The sequence below is a fragment of the Gobio gobio genome, assembly GCF_949357685.1.
Source record: "Gobio gobio genome assembly, chromosome: 12".
NCBI lineage: Eukaryota > Metazoa > Chordata > Actinopteri > Cypriniformes > Gobionidae > Gobio > Gobio gobio.
Genome location: NC_137105.1, coordinates 30397129 through 30415144, shown reverse-complemented (window position 1 = coordinate 30415144; position 18016 = coordinate 30397129). Strand labels below are relative to the sequence as shown.

The 18016-nt window shown below is 39.4% G+C and overlaps 3 protein-coding genes across 14 annotated transcripts in view; 1 reads left to right on the top strand and 2 right to left on the bottom strand.

The window, feature by feature from the left end:
• The window catches only part of zdhhc14 (zDHHC palmitoyltransferase 14), a 42472-nt gene extending 40960 nt beyond the window's left edge, over positions 1-1512 (bottom strand). The window contains exon 1 of one of the 2 annotated variants that reach the window (XM_079831563.1): positions 525-1512. In XM_079831563.1, the coding sequence (XP_079687689.1) occupies positions 525-778 (254 nt within the window). In that variant the 5' untranslated portion in view covers positions 779-1512. The remainder of the gene's footprint in view (positions 1-524) is intronic. The other variant, XM_079831562.1, reaches the window with a different exon arrangement.
• Positions 1435-14696, top strand: tmem242 (transmembrane protein 242). Its single transcript, XM_079831564.1, has 4 exons — positions 1435-2242; positions 4172-4272; positions 12153-12290; positions 12392-14696. The coding sequence occupies exons 1-4, from the start codon at positions 2167-2169 to the stop codon at positions 12488-12490; spliced, it is 414 nt and encodes a 137-aa protein (XP_079687690.1). The 5' UTR covers positions 1435-2166; the 3' UTR covers positions 12491-14696.
• arid1b (AT-rich interactive domain 1B) overlaps positions 14569-18016 on the bottom strand; it is a 127415-nt gene continuing 123967 nt past the window's right edge. For all 11 annotated transcript variants that reach the window (XM_079831550.1, XM_079831554.1, XM_079831558.1 and 8 more), the window contains one exon: positions 14569-17953. In XM_079831550.1, coding sequence (XP_079687676.1) covers positions 16193-17953 — 1761 coding nt within the window. In that variant the 3' untranslated portion in view covers positions 14569-16192. The remainder of the gene's footprint in view (positions 17954-18016) is intronic.

The window sequence follows — 18016 nt, the reverse complement described above, 5'->3', positions numbered from 1 at the left end:
AATGAAATCTGTTCATCATATTAAGCGACGAGTCTCTTCAGAAAATTTGGACTAAACCACTCGATTCATATGGATTCGTTTTACGATCTCTTTCTCAACTTTTTGAAGCATCAAAGTGGTAGATGTGACTGTCAATAGAGGGACATAAATCTCTCAGATTTCATCAAAAAGATATTAATTTGTGTTCCGAAGATGAACGAAAGTCTCACAGGTTTGGAACGACATGAGGGTGAGAAATTAATGAAAAATAAAGATCTTAAAAGGGCCTTTAAAGAACCATTTTGTGTTCCCCAAAGAATCTTTCATGTTTTTAACCATATTCTCAGTGTGAAGAACCTCTTAATAACCCCAAAACATCTCATAACATTTTGTGCAAGGTTCTCTGGATGTTTAGGGTTCCTTATGGAACTATATAGATGCCAATAAAGATGTATATAGATGCCAATATAGATGGCCTACAAACATTTTGGTAGTGTCTGGGGTAGAGAGAAGATATAAGCTCTCCAGTGGGTCAAAGTACTTACTCAAAGGCAAAGAAGAGGCCACTTGTCACCAAAATGAGAACCATGGTAAGGTAGAAGACCCCAGTCTGCTTGGCCATCATGATCCGCCCATTGCAGTAAAACTTATTTCGGCCGGGGAAAAGCTGCCATTTCCTTTTGATCTTCCTCTTCTTGGTGTGAGGGGTGTCCATGGGTGAGGAGTTGTGTGTACATATCTGATTGTACTGGCACTCCCGGATGGGCTCCTCTACCCCAAGATGCATGTTGCCAGTCATTTACCCACCAGCAATAAAACAAAACTTTAAAGCAACACAGGTGAATCAGTAATTCAAATGTCCTCAAGGAACTAACGAGACAGCTGGGTCTTTAAGAAACATCTCTGATCTGATGGAGAAAGCATTAGCCTACACAACCCAGTCAAAGAAAAGCGTGGGACTATAATCAAGGAACCATTTTCTCAGCTCCATGTTTTATTGAAATCTTCAATGATTTAACTGCATTACATTAAAAATGCTAATATTTACATCCGAAACGATGGGCATGAAATAAGATCCGAGTGGTTGGTTTACATGTTTGTTTGGATAACTCCTTCATTGCAGATGTCTATCCTCAACACAACAGGATGCGCTCCAGGACACAGATGCATGTGGACTTCATACCCAGAAATTTAGCTTTGTCTGTTCGCGTCTCAAAGATTGTAACTCCTTTGACGCGGTTCAGAAGCGCTAAATCCACTCAGAAGATTTGGGGTATAACGTTAAATATGTCCTTCCGATGTCCTCGTAATCCCGTTTGCGAAAGGGTCTTTATTGCATGAACGCCATCCAAAAATCTAGTTCTGACGCGGCGCGCACGATTTTACAACAGCAAACAAACAGAGGTGGGCGTTTAATCATCTAGACCGACAATGATGAAGGAGAGAAAGAGAGAAGCAGAAGAAGGACCGCTGCACGCAGGATGTGGATGGAGTAGATCACCGCGTGAACTGCATGAGCTCACGGCACACGATGACCCTATAAACAGCGGCGCCGTCTCAAATCATAATGAGCTGTCTATGTAGGCAGCATATTTGGGGTGCGCTCACCACAAAGTGAGCAGCCTCTAGACAGTATTTGGGAGTAGATCTCAAAATCTCGTGATCTAAACAGCATTTTGAGTACGCGTCTTAAAATCCAATTAGCTGCCAATCTAAACAGTTTTTTTGAGCATATCTCAAAACACTGAATTTCTACTGCATATGCAGGTTCCGAGTTAGACTGAATTCAGCTTGTAGCATCATCAACAACAACAAAAAAAGTTCTGTCTGTGATGCCCCGAATGCTGTCTAGGTAGGCAGTTCACTCAATTTCGAAACACAGCCGATTTGATCGGCAGAATCTCGGTCCTCCTCTCACCGACACATATCTAGTTCCATAACATTACGCTTTATTCTCATTTTAAGAGGTTTTACTTCTGCAGCATTATTGTTACTCTTCCATTATATGGATTTTATTCTTGTTTCAATTATAGATACACGTTAAGCGTCGGAATATAATATAATTATTTTTCCCCCCCAGTGAAATGCTGTAAATCAAATCCACTATTTAATGTAAGTGGCTGTAATATGAAAGGTTCCGCCTGACGTGTTTCCACCGGACTTGTGTGTAAGTCGGACCCGTTCAAGATGTCAGTGGAGCAGGCGAACGTGAGTGGGACAGTCAATGACACTGTCGAAGACGACAAATCACACTTGATTAAAGGTTAGATGTATTTTGATAGCATATGCGGTCATTGTTATGAACAAGCCAAAGGTTTCTGAATTTGCCGTTGACATCACTCAAAATGCAACAAAATGGTTAACTGGTCTTAGTCTGATTAGTCATATAATATCAAATCTTATGAAACTTAGATATAAATATCAATTATTGTATGATGTATGACGACGGTATGGTCCATATTCGCTACATTCTACATTCATGTCACTTTTGATTCGCATGTATGATGTACGATTCGTGAACCAATCTTTCTTTGAGTCGAATCTTTTTAGTGAACTGGTTAACGAGCCATGTTCCAACGGTTCGTTCACGAATCGAACTGAATCAGTCCGAGCGATTTCGAGTCAACGCTTCATTCAACCCGGTCATTGAACTGAGAACCGTCTGTTTCGAGCTGAACGGTGGATTTGAATGTTTGAATGAAAGGTTGATTTAATAGGCTAAAAGCAGTAATGTTACAAACTACTGGAAATATGCTTGATGGCCAGGGTTGAAATAGAATTATCGAACTTTTTTAGAGAAGTACATTTTTTTTTAAACATTTTGTATTAATTTTAAAGTTGTTTAATGTAAATGCAAACTATATTTAGTTGGATTGAGCACATTCAAATAATATTTAATTATGAATTAATACCATTAAACATTCTATTAATAGTTACATAACAACATTTTGTGAGCATTAAAAAACGTGTTATCATCAGCATTTATGTCTGAAATATATACACACATACATATATTATATAAACACAAACTTTTATTTTGGATGCGATTAATCGATTGTCCAGCACTAAATATAAGATAAATGTTGACGAATTTTAACAAAATTAAGTTTCATTGCTTTTTTACTCAAAGGTTTAGTTAATTTTTGACAATGTTATTATTATTATTACTAAATACATTGAACACCCAATTTTTTCCCCATTAATTTTCTCCATAGGTATTTCAAAAACTTTTCATGATGGTTATTATGAGTATAAAAACAATAGGTTTATCGCAAAATCTTCTGATATTTACAAATAAGCAGTTTGAGACTTTAGGGACACCAATGGATTATGTCATTCCCAAAGCTTCATGGGAGTGGGCATCAGTCACTTGATTTATGGATCTCTCGTCAGAATTATGGTTGTATGTAGTTCATTATTCAGCAATAAAATATGGTTTTCTTAAAATGAATAATAGATCATATACAAGCACTAAACTATGGAATGACAAGTCTGCCAAATAAAAACAAATAAAAAATACATAAATAAATAAATAAATATACAAAGAAAATGTAAAAAGGCAAAAATAAATATATAAATAAATATACATAGAAAATATTTATTTTTTCCACATTTATTTATTTGTTCTTTTATTTATTTATACATTTATTCATTTCTATTTTTATTTATTTCCACATTTATTTATTTATTTATACATTTCTTTATTTTTACATTTATGTATTTATACATTTCTTTATTTTTACATTTATGTATTTTTACATTTCTTTGTCCGTAGGATAATGAGGAGGGCGTGGTTTACCTCAGACATAGCAATCGAGCTCAGATTAGGTGAGGGCGAAGCGTTGAGGCCACAGTGACACCTTGTGGTGTGGCCGAAATACAAGGGAATTCTGTGATGAATGGCTTGGATAGGTATATGGCCAAAATCTTATATCACGGGTTAAGTCATATCTCCCTAACTGTACTGTGTGACATGGATAGACTATTCTTTATTCCGGACATGGTAAACCACGCCCAAATTTAGCTGCAGTCACTGTTAGTTAATGATGCCTTAGAGTATTTCATTAAACACTGTAATACATCATGGTTCCTTCGTTTTAAATCCAATGGCTATTATTTTATTGTCACATTGTCGACAGCATGTACATAATATTAATCTCAGTGTGTTGCGTCTGCTGTCTCTGGTGTTCAGGTGGTGCTTTCTTGGCTACTGTAGGCACAGCGGGCATGATTGCAGGCTTCGGCTCCACCCTTGCCATGGCTAAGAAGAAGAGTCCGGAGTGGTTCAATAAGGTATCAAGATTTTTTTTGCAGTACACAGTAGGAGCTGGAAACACTTCCAGTTCCAGTTCAGTTTTCCACCAGAATGCCATATGAAAGTTAAAAAATTATTAGATATACAGTATTTCTGTCGTAAAATAACATCTGAATATTATTGTACAGTAATGTTTGACTCAACAGTGTTCCAAAAAGAGTGAAAATGGAATACAAAGTGGATAATTTTTTTTTTATTATTATTATCAGCAGCAATAATTTAATGCAACCATGTTCAAAAAAAGTGTAAATTATTATTATTATCATTATTAACAAAAACTAATATTCAACTCGACTGCTGATAATATAGTAATAATAATAAAAAAGAAAATTAATTTAAGAACAAAAAAATCTTGTGTTATTTATTATCATTATCAACAGTGATATTCAACTTGACTGTTAAAAAAAAAACTAAATGAAAAGTGACCTTCTTAATAAAAAAAAAATAATTATTTTTATTATTACTATCAACAATAATATTAAACTTGACAGTGTTACAAAAAAAGTGAGTCTCAATGAAGTGGACCAAAAACCAAAAATACAATGTGAATGCAAAGAAAACTGAGAATTTAATTCATGAGGTGTTTAACATATCAATTCAAATTACAATATTGATATTTTTTTTAAACAATCACAGAATGGGAGTATGGGAGTGAGAAACTAATCACAATAGGATTTATGGCCAAATTGTTGAGTCCAATTTTGTATTGTGTTTAGGGATGGGCAACAGTGGTCGAGTAATCGAGTACTCGAACGTGACAGCGATCATCGATCATGAGAACGATGATCGCCCTGAAAAAAATATATTTGTCTCTTTTTTTATTGGTTATTGCATCGTTTTGCGGAGGTCTGATTGGTTAGCGTTTTACAGCACGCCTCCAGACCGCGGCGAAATAAAGGCGTGCACTGCAGTGATGTCTGGAATCATGAGATCATTAAATGGTTAGTGCAAGATGTGCAGCGCCAATCTGTCATAGCCTACATAGCATTATAATGAAAACACGATGGAAATTAGAATGCTGTAAATGATCTGTGCTTAGTTCCCCGTGTATCAGCTGATCCACAGAGAAACTAGCGAGAACACTCAGACTAGTGCGTGAAGTTCATGTGCGCATTGAGACCTATCGATGATCGAAATGAGAAATTGACAAAAATGCCCATCCCTAGTTATTTCACAGTTTCAGCTCAAAGGCAATGCTCGATATTACTGACTTGGTTATTTGAGACGGTCATTTTATAAAGATGTTTCTTTTTCAAAGACATTTATGCATCATAATCTAGCAGTTATTTTTTGTTTTATATGTTCATGTTTTCATATACCCGTTTTCATGTCACGTTTGTATTTGTCAACAACCATTTTCATAACAGTATTTTCATTATCTCAATGACGGACATGCCCCGCCCCCTGCACATGCCCCGCCCCCAATTACTCGAGTACTCGTTTTTGAGACCTATCGATGATCGAAATGAGAAATTGACAAAAATGCCCATCCCTAATTGTGTTATATTCATAGGAAATATTTTGAAAATGTCACCTCATAGTGCTCCTCTCTTTCCAGTGAAAACGTTGTTGTTCTTTGAGAGCTGTTTTCTGCTCTGGTTATTCCTCTAATCAGCAGAGCATGCCAGGCTCATGTCGGTTAACTTAACAGAATTAGACATTGCGTAAATAATGACATCGATTCAGTTTTATGACTTGTTTTGAACACACCCAGAAATGAACAAACTCTTTTTGTCTGGTTTTTGCAGTCCTATTTTTAGGCCATTATCCCACATCAGTAAACACGTGTCTTGCCAAAAATGTTTTTTAAGTAGCTAAATCCAATTTGAGGTCAGTGACGAGACAAATCATATGTCTTGCGCAGTTCCATTAATGACAAATCACTTGAACTAGATCTGTTACAGTGGGGAGAAGTATTTGATACACTGCCGATTTTGCAGGTTTTCCTACTTACAAAGCATGTAGAGGTCTGTAATTTTTATCATAGGTACATTTCAACTGTGAGAGACGAAATCTAAAACAAAAATCACCACATTGTATGATTTTCAAATAATTAATTTGCATTTTATTGCATGACATAAGTATTTGATCACTACCAACCAGTAAGAATTCCGGCTCTCACAGACCTGTTCGTTTTTCTTTAAGAAGCCCTCCTGTTCTCCACTCACTACCTGTATAAAAGACACCTGTCCACACACTCAATCAAACAGACTCCAACCTCTCCACAATGGCCAAGACCAGAGAGCTGTGTAAGGACATCAGGGATAAAATTGTAGACCTGCACAAGGCTGGGATGGGCTACAGGACAATAGGCAAGCAGCTTGGTGAGAAGGCAACAACTGTTGGCGCACTTATTAGAAAATGGAAGAAGTTCAAGATGACAGTCAATCTCCCTCGTCTGGGGCACTATGCAAGAGCTCAGCTCGTGGGGCATCAATGATCATGAGGAAGGTAAGGGATCAGCCCAGAACTACACGGCAGGACCTGGTCAATGACCTGAAGAGAGCTGGGACCACAGTCTCAAAGAAAACCATTAGTAACACTCTACGCCGTCATGGATTAAAATCCTGCAGCGCACGCAAGGTCCCCCTGCTCAAGCCAGAGCATGTTCAGGCCTGTCTGAAGTTTGCCAATGACCATCTGTATGACCCAGAGGAGGAATGGGAGAAGGTGTGGTCTGATGAGACAAAAATAGAGCTTTTTGGTCTAAACTCCACTCGCCATGTTTGGAGGAAGAAGAAGGACGAGAACAACCCCAAGAACACCATCCCAACCGTGAAGCATGGAGGTGGAAACATCATTCTTTGGGGATGCTGTTCTGCAAAGGGGACAGGACGACTGCACCGTATTGAGGGGAGGATGGATGGGGCCATGTATCATGAGAGCTTGGCCAACAACATCCTTCCCTCAGTAAGAGCATTGAAGATGGGTCGTGGGTGGGTCTTCCAGCATGACAACGACCCGAAACACACAGCCAGGGCAACTAAGGAGTGGCTCCGTAAGAAGCATCTCAAGGTCCTGGAGTGGCCTAGCCAGTCTCCAGACCTGAACCCAATAGAAAATCTTTAAAGTGAGCTGAAAGTCTGTATTGCCCAGCGACAGCCCCGAAACCTGAAGGATCTGGAGAAGGTCTGTATGGAGGAGTGGGCCAAAATCCCTGCTGCAGTGTGTGCAAACCTACTACAGGAAATGTACGATCTCTGTAATTGCAAACAAAGGTTTCTGTACCAAAGGTTTCTGATGTATCAAATACTTATGTCATGCAATAAAATGTTAATTAATTACTTAAAAATCATACTGTAACGATGTTTGTTCGTATGGGAAGAAGGAGGCGGGAACCGGCGAACAATAAACAATAGACTTTAATCAAATAAACAAACAAACAGTGAAAGTAAAAGCGGCAGCCCCTCACGGCCGACTGCCGCACACACACATAAACAAAACCATAAATAAAAATACAACTTAAAATCCAGGCCTGGTCCTCTCTCGTCCTTCACTGTCGTCGCTCCTCCTTTATACTCCCGTCACTCCTCCGCGAGAGACGAGGCCAATGCGGCACGCAGCTGGCGCTCATCATCATCATAAGGCTTGTTCGACTTCACCCAGCGATGCGCAGACCGATCGGCGGCTGACTTGAAGCAGTGCATGCCGGTTAGAAATTTTGTCCGACTTGAGGCAGCGCCGACGCCACGTGACAGTGACGTATGTCAACAAAGTGCCGCGAGAGCGATTCGAGAGCAGCCGGCGATTACAGCCGGTGCAGTTTCTCGAGAGCGACTGCATGAGGCTGCACGGGCTCTGATGACGACACAGCCGTTCCACGATTGGCCAGATTCACCGCATGACAGCGATCACGTGTGTTTCGTGTTTATTCTAAAACCTTCAGCTCCACTAATGCGCACAAATCTGTTTTTTATAACAGTAAAACCTCCTTTCATGTAGTCGCGATGTTATATTGTCATGTTTATCAAAATATAACTGATTAAAAACATAGACCCCACTTCATTGATAGTGTAGGCTTATATGTTGAACTTTATTCTTGTACAAACACACCCTGTATTAAGCAGTACATGAAGTATTACATGAAAATAATGTGTCTGCAACATCTGTGTATTGCCAAATATTGCATTTATTTCACTTCAGCTGATAAAGTACGCAAACACAGCGCGAGCGTCACTGCGGGAAGCAGAAAGTGTCCGACTTCACGTCTCTGTTTGCAGCTCCTCCCCGCCTGCACGCGGCTACTCTCGCCGATCAGTTGCATCCAGCCGCAGCCGATGTCGAACACACCTATAATAATGACCTCGGCCTTGTCCCGCTCTCACGGTCCCTCAGCCTCGCTGCTCGCCATACATACAATGTGTTTTCTGGATTTTTGTTTTAGATTCCGTCACTCACAGTTGAAGAGTACTACCTATAATAAAAATGACAGACTTCTACATGCTTTGTAAGTGGGCAAACCTGCAAAATCGGCAGTGTATCAAATACTTGTTCTCCCCACTGTACAGCTCTAGTTCCAGGGCAGTATCAACATGTTTGTTCTATGAACATGGATGAAATCTCAAAATATGCAGCTTCATGAGGATAAACGTGGTATAATATTTTTTTTATTAGGCTTCCAGTTTTTACCAGGCAGACAATAAAATGGGTGAAAGATTCCTTAAGCTTGCGTTAATCAAGGGACTCCAGTCAGCTCTGGAAAAAAATAAGAGGCCACTGCTAGGATGGCTTGAGGGTGAGTAAATCATGGGGCAGTTTTCATTATCCCTTTAAGAGACCACTGCAAAATTAGCAGTTTCTTAGTGGATTTATTATTATTTATGTGTATTTGTACATGACAGATCTAGTCAAGTGATTTGTATAAAATTGTTGTCTTTGCATTATTCGATGTCTGAAACCGTTTGTTATTTTGACCAGTTGTCATTTTCTGCAAAAAAAAAAAATGCTCTAAATGACTATTTGTTTTATTTTAAATTGGGAAGAAATGTTGTCAGTAGTTTGAATACATCAAAAATGTTCAGATACATATAAATAATACATCCACAGAAACTGCTACTTTTGCAGTGGTCTCTTAAAGGGATAGTTCCCCTCAAAATGAAAATTGTCACATGATTTACTCACCCTCAAGCCATCCTAGGTGTATATGACATTCCTCTTTCAGACGAATACAATCGGGAGTTCTATTATAAAAATATCCTGGCTCTTCCGAGCTTTATAATGGCAGTGAAAGGCAACCTAAAATTTGAAGCCGAAAAAAGTGTATCCAAGCATTAAAAAAAATCCACACGGCTAATAAAGGCCACCTGAAGCATATCAATGGGTTTTTGTAAGAAAAATATCCATATTTAAAACTTTATAAAGTAAAATATCTAGCTTCTGGCAAAAAAAAAAGTGTAACTGCGCGCAACGATGACGTCGGGCATAGCGTAAGCATTTTGAACGGCGAGAGGCGTTACACAGGCAGTCCATTTTCATTTTTGGGTGAACTATGCCTTTAATTTTTTCCAGAGCTATTTTGGGGCCAGTTTTCTACCAATTTTTTTCAGAAAATGTAAAAAGAATCATTTATATAAAAAATTATAAATAATAATTTAATTCAAAATAATTTAAAATGGTTATAAGGATTTGTATTAAAGTTTTATTATTAAAAACAGTAACATATGATTCCAGCGCATGTTCTCAGCCGTAAAGCAAGTTCCTCGATGGCTGCATCATGCTAAGCTCTAATAACAGCTAATCTAATATGTAGAGCAGTAAAAAAGACTAAATTACATTAAAGCATTTAATGTTATTAGCAGTGACTGCATCTGAGACTTCTTCTGTACACAAACTAGTTTGTTGTTAAAGTAAACACTAAATCAAAATTAACCTTATTTCTTAAAATATGTTCCTTATGTACAATTCATAAATACATGTTTAAATGGTATTTGTAATATTTTGTCAAAATATTATAACTCTATAAAAACACTCTCTGAAACAACTCTCCATTTTGGAGAGGAAGAGGAAAATAGCTAAAGATCTCAATCTAAATGTTTAAAGATCTTTCAATAATGGAAGAGGAAAATAGGCTAGCTAAGTATGTTTCAATCACCACCTGTCTGATTCTGTGACCATCTCAAAAATAAAAAAAAATCCCCTCTCATTTCACTCTTGAATGCTTCCAAAATCTGAGACAAAATGGGGTTTGGTGAAGCTCAGTCCTTAAAGTCAAGATGAAATCTAAATGTAACCTGTTTAATGCACATTTTAATACTGGTTTGGTTGTCAAAAAATGTATCAGTGTCTGTTATTCCTAAGAAAGTGTTTACCAAAACATAGCAGCTTGTTCTTCATCTGAAATGACTTCTGGATGTCGTTATGAATCAATTAATGCTTAATTTCCATAATGCCTGATAGATAAAATCAAGGCCTTTTGCTTTTTCCTGTTTCATTCATAATGTGCCAAGATTACAGAAGAAAAATGGGTTGTGAACGGTTTCACTTATGGTACTTTGTGGTAGGTGTTGCTTATTTAAGATGTGTAAGCATACGAGGGCTGCACGATATTGAAGAAAAATATATGCGATAACTTGTTAAATAATGCTATATTTAATATGTGATACGATAATGCTATAAAGGTGTATAAAATAAATAAATAATAAAATTATATTATTTTTGTGAGAAGAAAGCATCCTTACAACTTCTGAAAGTGAATAGCAGTGTTTTACTGTAGCATTACATAAAATGTGTCATTTGAACATCAGTGTGAAAACAGGGAGGTTATGTTTTCAGCTATGCCTACATTAGATTTCTATAACACAAGTTTTGGAATAAATGTGTACAAAATAAAACACTGCTTAGGATTCACTGTATGAATTAAATGTATACTAATTCTTATTAAAGCTACAAAAGTTATTAAGTCAAGAGAGTGAGCGATTTTCTCTTTGTGATTTGTTGTTCGATTAACATTAAGCACACAGACAGAAGCAGGTTTATTCATAGATGTATACACATAGATGCCTCATTAGCGGTTGTTTCTATGGGCCGCTATATGCAAGCCATCTGCAATATAACGGTCAAAGCCGGTCCATGAACATTCAAGAGCAAGTTGACGGAGCATCTGAAACTGTAGACACATTTATGCATATCTAGACTTCAGCAGATGATTTTGCTAAACTAACACAATACAACAAGAAGGCATGAGCTAACACGACATTAAAAAGTTACCATAGTAAATGTAAAAACATTAAAATTACCATAGTAAAAACACAAACCAACACATTCTCACCAGTGAAAGGTTGGCCCATTTTTTCGGGAATTTAAATATTGTTGGTTTCACAACCAGAATCTGCGCAATGTTGTGGAATTATTTATTCTTATTGTGAGAATCACACTGACCGCTGTGAGATGGCGGATGCATGGAGCGGTCGAATATGGCATCTACGTATACTTATCTATGGGTTTATTAGGCTTCTGTCACATTAAGATCTGCACGTTCACTGTGTTTACATGGATACTCACCAAGATGAGCATTTTGACGTAATTTTAGTGTATTTGGGCATATAAGCTGCAGAAGAAAACAGAATTCAGAACTGAAAACAGAGCTGTCCGAGAGGCGGCTTTCTGTGCGTGCGAGTACTTCGCTCATTGCATTTAATATAATTATGTATCAGTCATGTGTCCAGTCTTTTATCTGCATCTAACTTAAACTTGGACTTTTTGTATTAAAATCATGCAGTTATCAGAAAGCTATTGCGATATGTACATTTGCGATATTTCGATAAATTGTGCAGCCCTAAAGCAGACTCAACAAAATTTAGTACAATGTGACAAGCGATATCTGCAGTAAATTTCCCTCTTTTCCTCTTGATGTGCTCAGGGTGTAGTGGGAACTGCTGTGGTGCCAGAGAGCGGTGCATCGTTAGCGTTGCGGGCGTTGGGATGGGGTTCACTTTACGCCTGGTGTGGAGTTGGCCTCCTCAGCCTCACCATTTGGAAAGCCCTGGGTGTCCACAGTGTACGTACCTGCTGAAAGCATTGTGCCCACTTTCATCTATTTCCCACAATAATCTGCAACCTTTGTTTGATATATATATATATATAATTTCTCTATTGCAGCTGAAGGATTTTCGCCAGAAAATGCAATCCATTTTCCCCGCTATCCCCAAAAATGAAGAGAATTCTGCTCCATTTGACTGGAATTCCATCTTCAAGTGAAAATGAGCAGTAATTGCAATGTATTACCAAGAACGCGCAGCCTTAACTGACTGTCTGGAAAAAATATTTATCAGATGATCAGTTCTGGTCAAGTGTGAGGCTACAGGCCAGTTCAATCAGCCATTTTTTAGCCAGCAACTGGATTAAGTTACAGCACTGCAGAATGCCTCACTGAAGGCCCGAAGGACTCGGCGTGGTTGTGTTTGCCTTGATTGCTTGTGCCACACTGGATTTTACAAGATCTGAGCCTAGAGATTTGGCAGTATTATGTTTGTACATACTGCAATATCTTAATTATGAGTTATTTAATTCATACCTGCCAGCTCAATTCTGTGCTAAAAACAGTGGCCTTGTCTTTTTTTGGTAACCATACTTTTGGAACATTTGTGTGGTCCTTGCAAATAACATTACTGCCCTTTGGCTGGAAGTGTTAAACATTAAACGTATCAAACTAAAGCAGCTATTGTGTTAAATTGGCATCATGTGATTGCAAGGTCTAATAAAAGCATCTTTTAATAGTCTTTGAAAGATGTTTTCAAGCTGTCCCTGAAAAGCACAGTTTCCTAGAAAAGAGAGACAAAGGACAAAAACATGTGCCCTGCAGCAACTAAAGTAAATATACAGAACGGCCCTTCCTTAGAGTAAGCCAATGTAAGAGTGTTTGTAGTGCTGGGTGTTATGACCAAAAATGTATATCACGGTATTTTTCAAAATTATATCGGTTTCGCAGTATATGACAGTATGCATGACCGGGTGTTAACCACATTTTCTACTATTTGAGAGGGGAAATACTGCAGTAGATTAACTAGAATGCCCTATTTTTCTGTCATGACGCGTGAATATTGTAGAAAAATTCCACACTAGAATTAATACAGGTTTACAAAGCCCCACAAAATGATGCTGTGGGGAGACAACAACCAATAAAATACATGCAACACACTCATTACAGACACATTTTAAAATATGACCATGGAGATAGGGGAAAAAAAGGGAGTTAATGGCACCTTAAGCATTTTAAAAATCTAACCCTATATAACAACAAACTGACAAAATGAGGGAGAAACGCGGAAGAACATTTAAAAGGTCGAAGGATATTTGCAATGCATTTAAGAGCGCTACAGTCTCTGAACAAATGACACAAGCAGTTTAACACAGAAAGAATAAAGCAATTAAATGTTTGCCCATTCTTTTTGAATTGTCAGCCTATTTATTAACTTACATCGTCTGCTGTGTAGCAGAATAACCCATAGTGTCATTGCGGTCGAGATCAGATGTACAGTTCAGTGTCCTTTCATAACGTTACATTTCATTTGAAGAAGACCTGATGAAATGTGCGCATACACGCTGCCGGTTTATGTTTAGAGCACTAGACATTAATCTCAGCTCCGCGCAGAAACCCCTCTCTCTCGCACGCCGCGTGTAGTTTGAATTCTCTGCTGTAATCAAGGGCTGAATCCGAAATCGCCCCCTATAACCTTAAATAGGGCATTATTTGAAGGGACAGCCATCTGTAGTGGTGTCCGAAACCATAGTGGACGTTATTGAGTGCACTCATTCAATCTCACATTGCACTGCGATAACGCAACGGCTGTCCGAATTCACTCACTCGTTTTCATTCACTCTTTCAAGTGAACAATCTAAGTGGATAACGTAGGGAATAATAGTGAATGAGGCTTTAGGGGGTGATTTCGGACTTACCATAGGCCGTGATGCAATCTCAGCTGTGCTCTCACTACAGTGCAACAGTGAAACGTGACCCCTCGAACAGTGATGCGCTGCGCCGCATTCCGAACGCGACACATACCGGTATCATCAACTCATATCATAACAAAAATAAATACCGGTATTTGGTATGAACCAGTATACCACCCAGCACTAAGTGTTTGTCCTTGTTTTCCCCCTGCGCATTTAAGGCATGTAATCTGGTTAAACTGTGGATGTGATGGATCCAGCACAGAGCAGTGGGTAGACCAGCCAAAAATGTACCCATCAACCTTTTTAAATATTGTACATGATGGTAGCTTTGCACTCTGTGACAAAAAACAAAACAAAAGAATACAACACTGAAGAACAACGTTCACAGTGCTCGACCAAATTTCATGTACATTTACTTTTAACATGTGGAACATGTATAAAGACTTTATACTGAATAAACAATGGTCATCAAATCATATGGAGCAAAAAGAGCTTACATAAAGAGTTGTACATATTTTTTGTTAAAATCGTTAAGTCATTTTGGGGTAACTTTCACATTGAATTACATTTATGCCATCAGACGTCTTTCAGTTAGCCTGTAATTTCCAAAATCTAAGGCCATTAGAGGGAGCCATTGCTATCTCTTGTCACACAGAACTTCATTATAGCACATACAGGAAAGTCTTTGGGGGCGTTCACACAGAATACATACCTGCATAAAAAACAGTGGAGTGCAACCAAACTGAACAGGTGCATTAGATCCCATACACAATTGCTAATGCACATGCTTGAATCAACTGGAGATGCTTTTTCAGCACCCAAATTCATCTGGCTGGTCCATTGTAAAACCGACATTGATCTGTTGTGCAGAGTTTCAAAATACTAGGTATTTTCAACTTGACGCTGGGCTTTAAAGACACCGAGAACAGCAAGGTGACGCACAGCGACCAAATATGTCTGTTTGCCATGTGCTCATATGACCAACAATTAAAAAATATAGCGGAGATCAAATGCAAGAACTCACCCTGTGTGAACGGCCCCGTACATGTTTGAAGACTATCCTCACCTGAAAACAATGACTTAATATTCATTTGCAAAATGTCAATAGTATGTAGCATTAACTACTCACTTTGTATAATACCACATCTCTTGGAGGAAACAAAAATGTGAAAAGGGGCCCATTTAATGTACAGTTCCTATATACAAATTGACCCGTGGATATAGTATAGAGAAGAGGGGTAACCGAAGCACTTGAGTTTGCCGCCAGAGAGAGGACCCTCTGCGGCTGCACTAATATGGAAGCAAGTCAGTTTAGAACCAACACTCGCTTGACCCTCAGATACTGGTGTGGTGAAACAGTGCAACACTGGTGGTCAGATCAGAACATTGCCTGTGGTCATTCACATTTCATCATCTCCCCTCTGAGCCAGCTAAATCTATTGCACAATGCTTTTTTCAGAGCTGTATACATGTATGTCTTAAAATCAGTGTTTTTTTTTTTTGTTCTTTTTCTTTTATCGCAACACTTTGCAAGAGAAGTTCTATCTACAACATGTCTCACAATTTAAATAAATCTGCATTCCCCGAATAAACAAAGTCCCACAAGAAAACAAACAAAACACTGCATCAAAACAATTAAAAACATTCTGAGAGCAAAATACTCTAAAAACTAATGGTATCAGATGCCAACTTTGGTTAAAACAAATTAAAGAAAATACACAGATGAAACAAAACAAAACCAAATAAAAAAAGAATAGGAAAAAACAAAAAGACCAAGTATTAAATATCTGTATTAAAATCATTTAAAAATCCAAAATGAAAACTGGGAAATGGGGCAGAGGAGCTATATATATTCTCTATATATTCATTTGTATGTAAAAACAATTTTTGTTTGTGTTCTTTTCCTTAAATAAAAATATAACACCAACAGTTCTGTGTGATCTCTGTGGCTCAGCTTAGCCGCTCGTTCCCATGATGGCACTCTAGGCTCCCGCTCCTTTGTGCGTGTCACGAGCGGCCAAGCTTAAACAGTACCTCACACAGGATGGCCGCCACACCAGAGTTCAGCACGGAGGACAGCGAGATATCAAGAAGCCTGCTCTCGTAGAGCACAAACTCGGGCCTGTTCTCCTCCACTTGGGCCATGGCCAGCAGGGCTTTGGCGGCCCGGCACATCATGTTGATGCTGGGCGGCTCAGGATGGGTGGGATGTGCCATGTGCAAGAGACTGTGAGGGCTCTGCTGATACTGTGCCATGGCTACACTGTCCTCTAGGAAGCTTATCAAGGCTCCCACGCTGCCCTTCTGCAGGGCAACGGCTCGGGCAGCTGTCGGGTCACCCTGTGCAAGATTGGAGAGAACAGCTACGGCCATCTCGCGGCACACCTGACTCTTTCGTTCACCAACATGCCGCACTAATGTGCCAAAGAGGCGCTCCTGTCTGCTAAAAGGGGGTGTGGCCAGCAGAAGGTCAACATTAGAGTCTTGAATGCTCAGTTTGCACAGACACTCCAGCACCAGCCTCTGCGGTGTGAGTGAGGAGAAGCCATTTGCCGTGCAAAAGGGGTCCTGTGCCTCTGCTGAAGGGCACACTATCCAGTGGAGCAGCCCATCCAGAATCGGAAGGCAGATACTTTCTGGATAAATAGACAGGTCTAGCTGTCCTGAAATGTTGGCAAGGGTGACCAAGGTGTTCTCACGCAAGGCACCAAGGCAGTCCCACCACCATTCATCTTTGCTGCAAGCCAGACCTCGCTCTTCCTCTCTCTGGTAGGTAGGCGGCATTCTTTTTCTTTTAGGGTGCTCATGGTGCAGAAGCACAAGTTTTCCAAGAATTAGCACTAAACCTGGGTGCCGAGCCATTTCGCTGTCATTTCCTGGGACAAAAGAGAGTCCACGAATGATATTGGACACACAGATGCAGCGCTTGGCCAACTCATCTTGCCAGCCCTCGGCTACTGAAAGAGGTGCTTCATCCCAGCATCTGGGCTCATCTTCCAGCAAAGTAATGCTGCTGTGGTTTTCTCTGTTCCGGAAAAGAAATGTCTGAGTTTCACCTTCAGATAGCAGTCCTGGACGAGAACTTAGCATGTCATCTACAGTGGCTGTCAAGTTTTCTTCTGAAGGCCCTGGAAGTTCTCTTTTCAGTTCCTCTTTCCTCCTGGGCTCCTCTTCAAGCGTTTCTTTTCCAAGTGCCTGCACACCTTCCTGATTCTCTAAGGGCTTCTGTTCTTCCTCTTCCCCACGACTCTCTAAATGGGTCTGGATGTGGGCAGTTGAGTCCCCTCCACCTGCCTTCCAATGTAGCAGACCACTGGTGAACTCCCCGGCCAGGCCTAGCACCTCTGATCGATCCTCCACAGAATCAGCCACAGCCTCTCTCTCCTCAATTTTCACTGGGAGCTTGTCATACTTACTGGCTTGCTTGGGTTTGGGCTCCACTGAAGGACATGGTTCTGTAGCAGTGTTCTTCTCTTCTTCATCTGCTTTGCCCTCTGCCAACTCTTCCCTTTTCTCTATATTGAGTGCTGCGGAGCTGCTGGGCTGAGGTTTCTCAGGCTCCACATCTAATTGTTTCTCCACCTGTTCTGTATGGGATTGGATTTTTAAGTCTTGATTGGATGGTTGCTCTTTTTCTGTGGGCTCTGAACATGAACCAAGGAGAGTTTTCTGACCCTCTTTTCCAACTTCATATTCCTCAAGGATCCCAAAGATTTCTATTAAGCATCTTCTGAAATATTCAACAATGAGCTCCAAGAAACCGGGCAACTAGAAAAGCAGAAGACACAAAATATATTACATTATCATAGAACATATGTCTATTATTTCTCA

What these genes read in the sequence shown, in the direction of transcription:
- tmem242 (XM_079831564.1), top strand. Translation starts at nt 2,167, where the DNA reads ATGTCAGTGGAGCAGGCGAACGTGAGTGGGACAGTCAATGACACTGTC. An exon ending in GTCCGGAGTGGTTCAATAAG is followed by an intron (nt 4,273 to 12,152) that starts GTATCAAGATTT and finishes TGATGTGCTCAG; the next exon opens with GGTGTAGTGGGAACTGCTGT. An exon ending in AAGCCCTGGGTGTCCACAGT is followed by an intron (nt 12,291 to 12,391) that starts GTACGTACCTGC and finishes TCTCTATTGCAG; the next exon opens with CTGAAGGATTTTCGCCAGAA.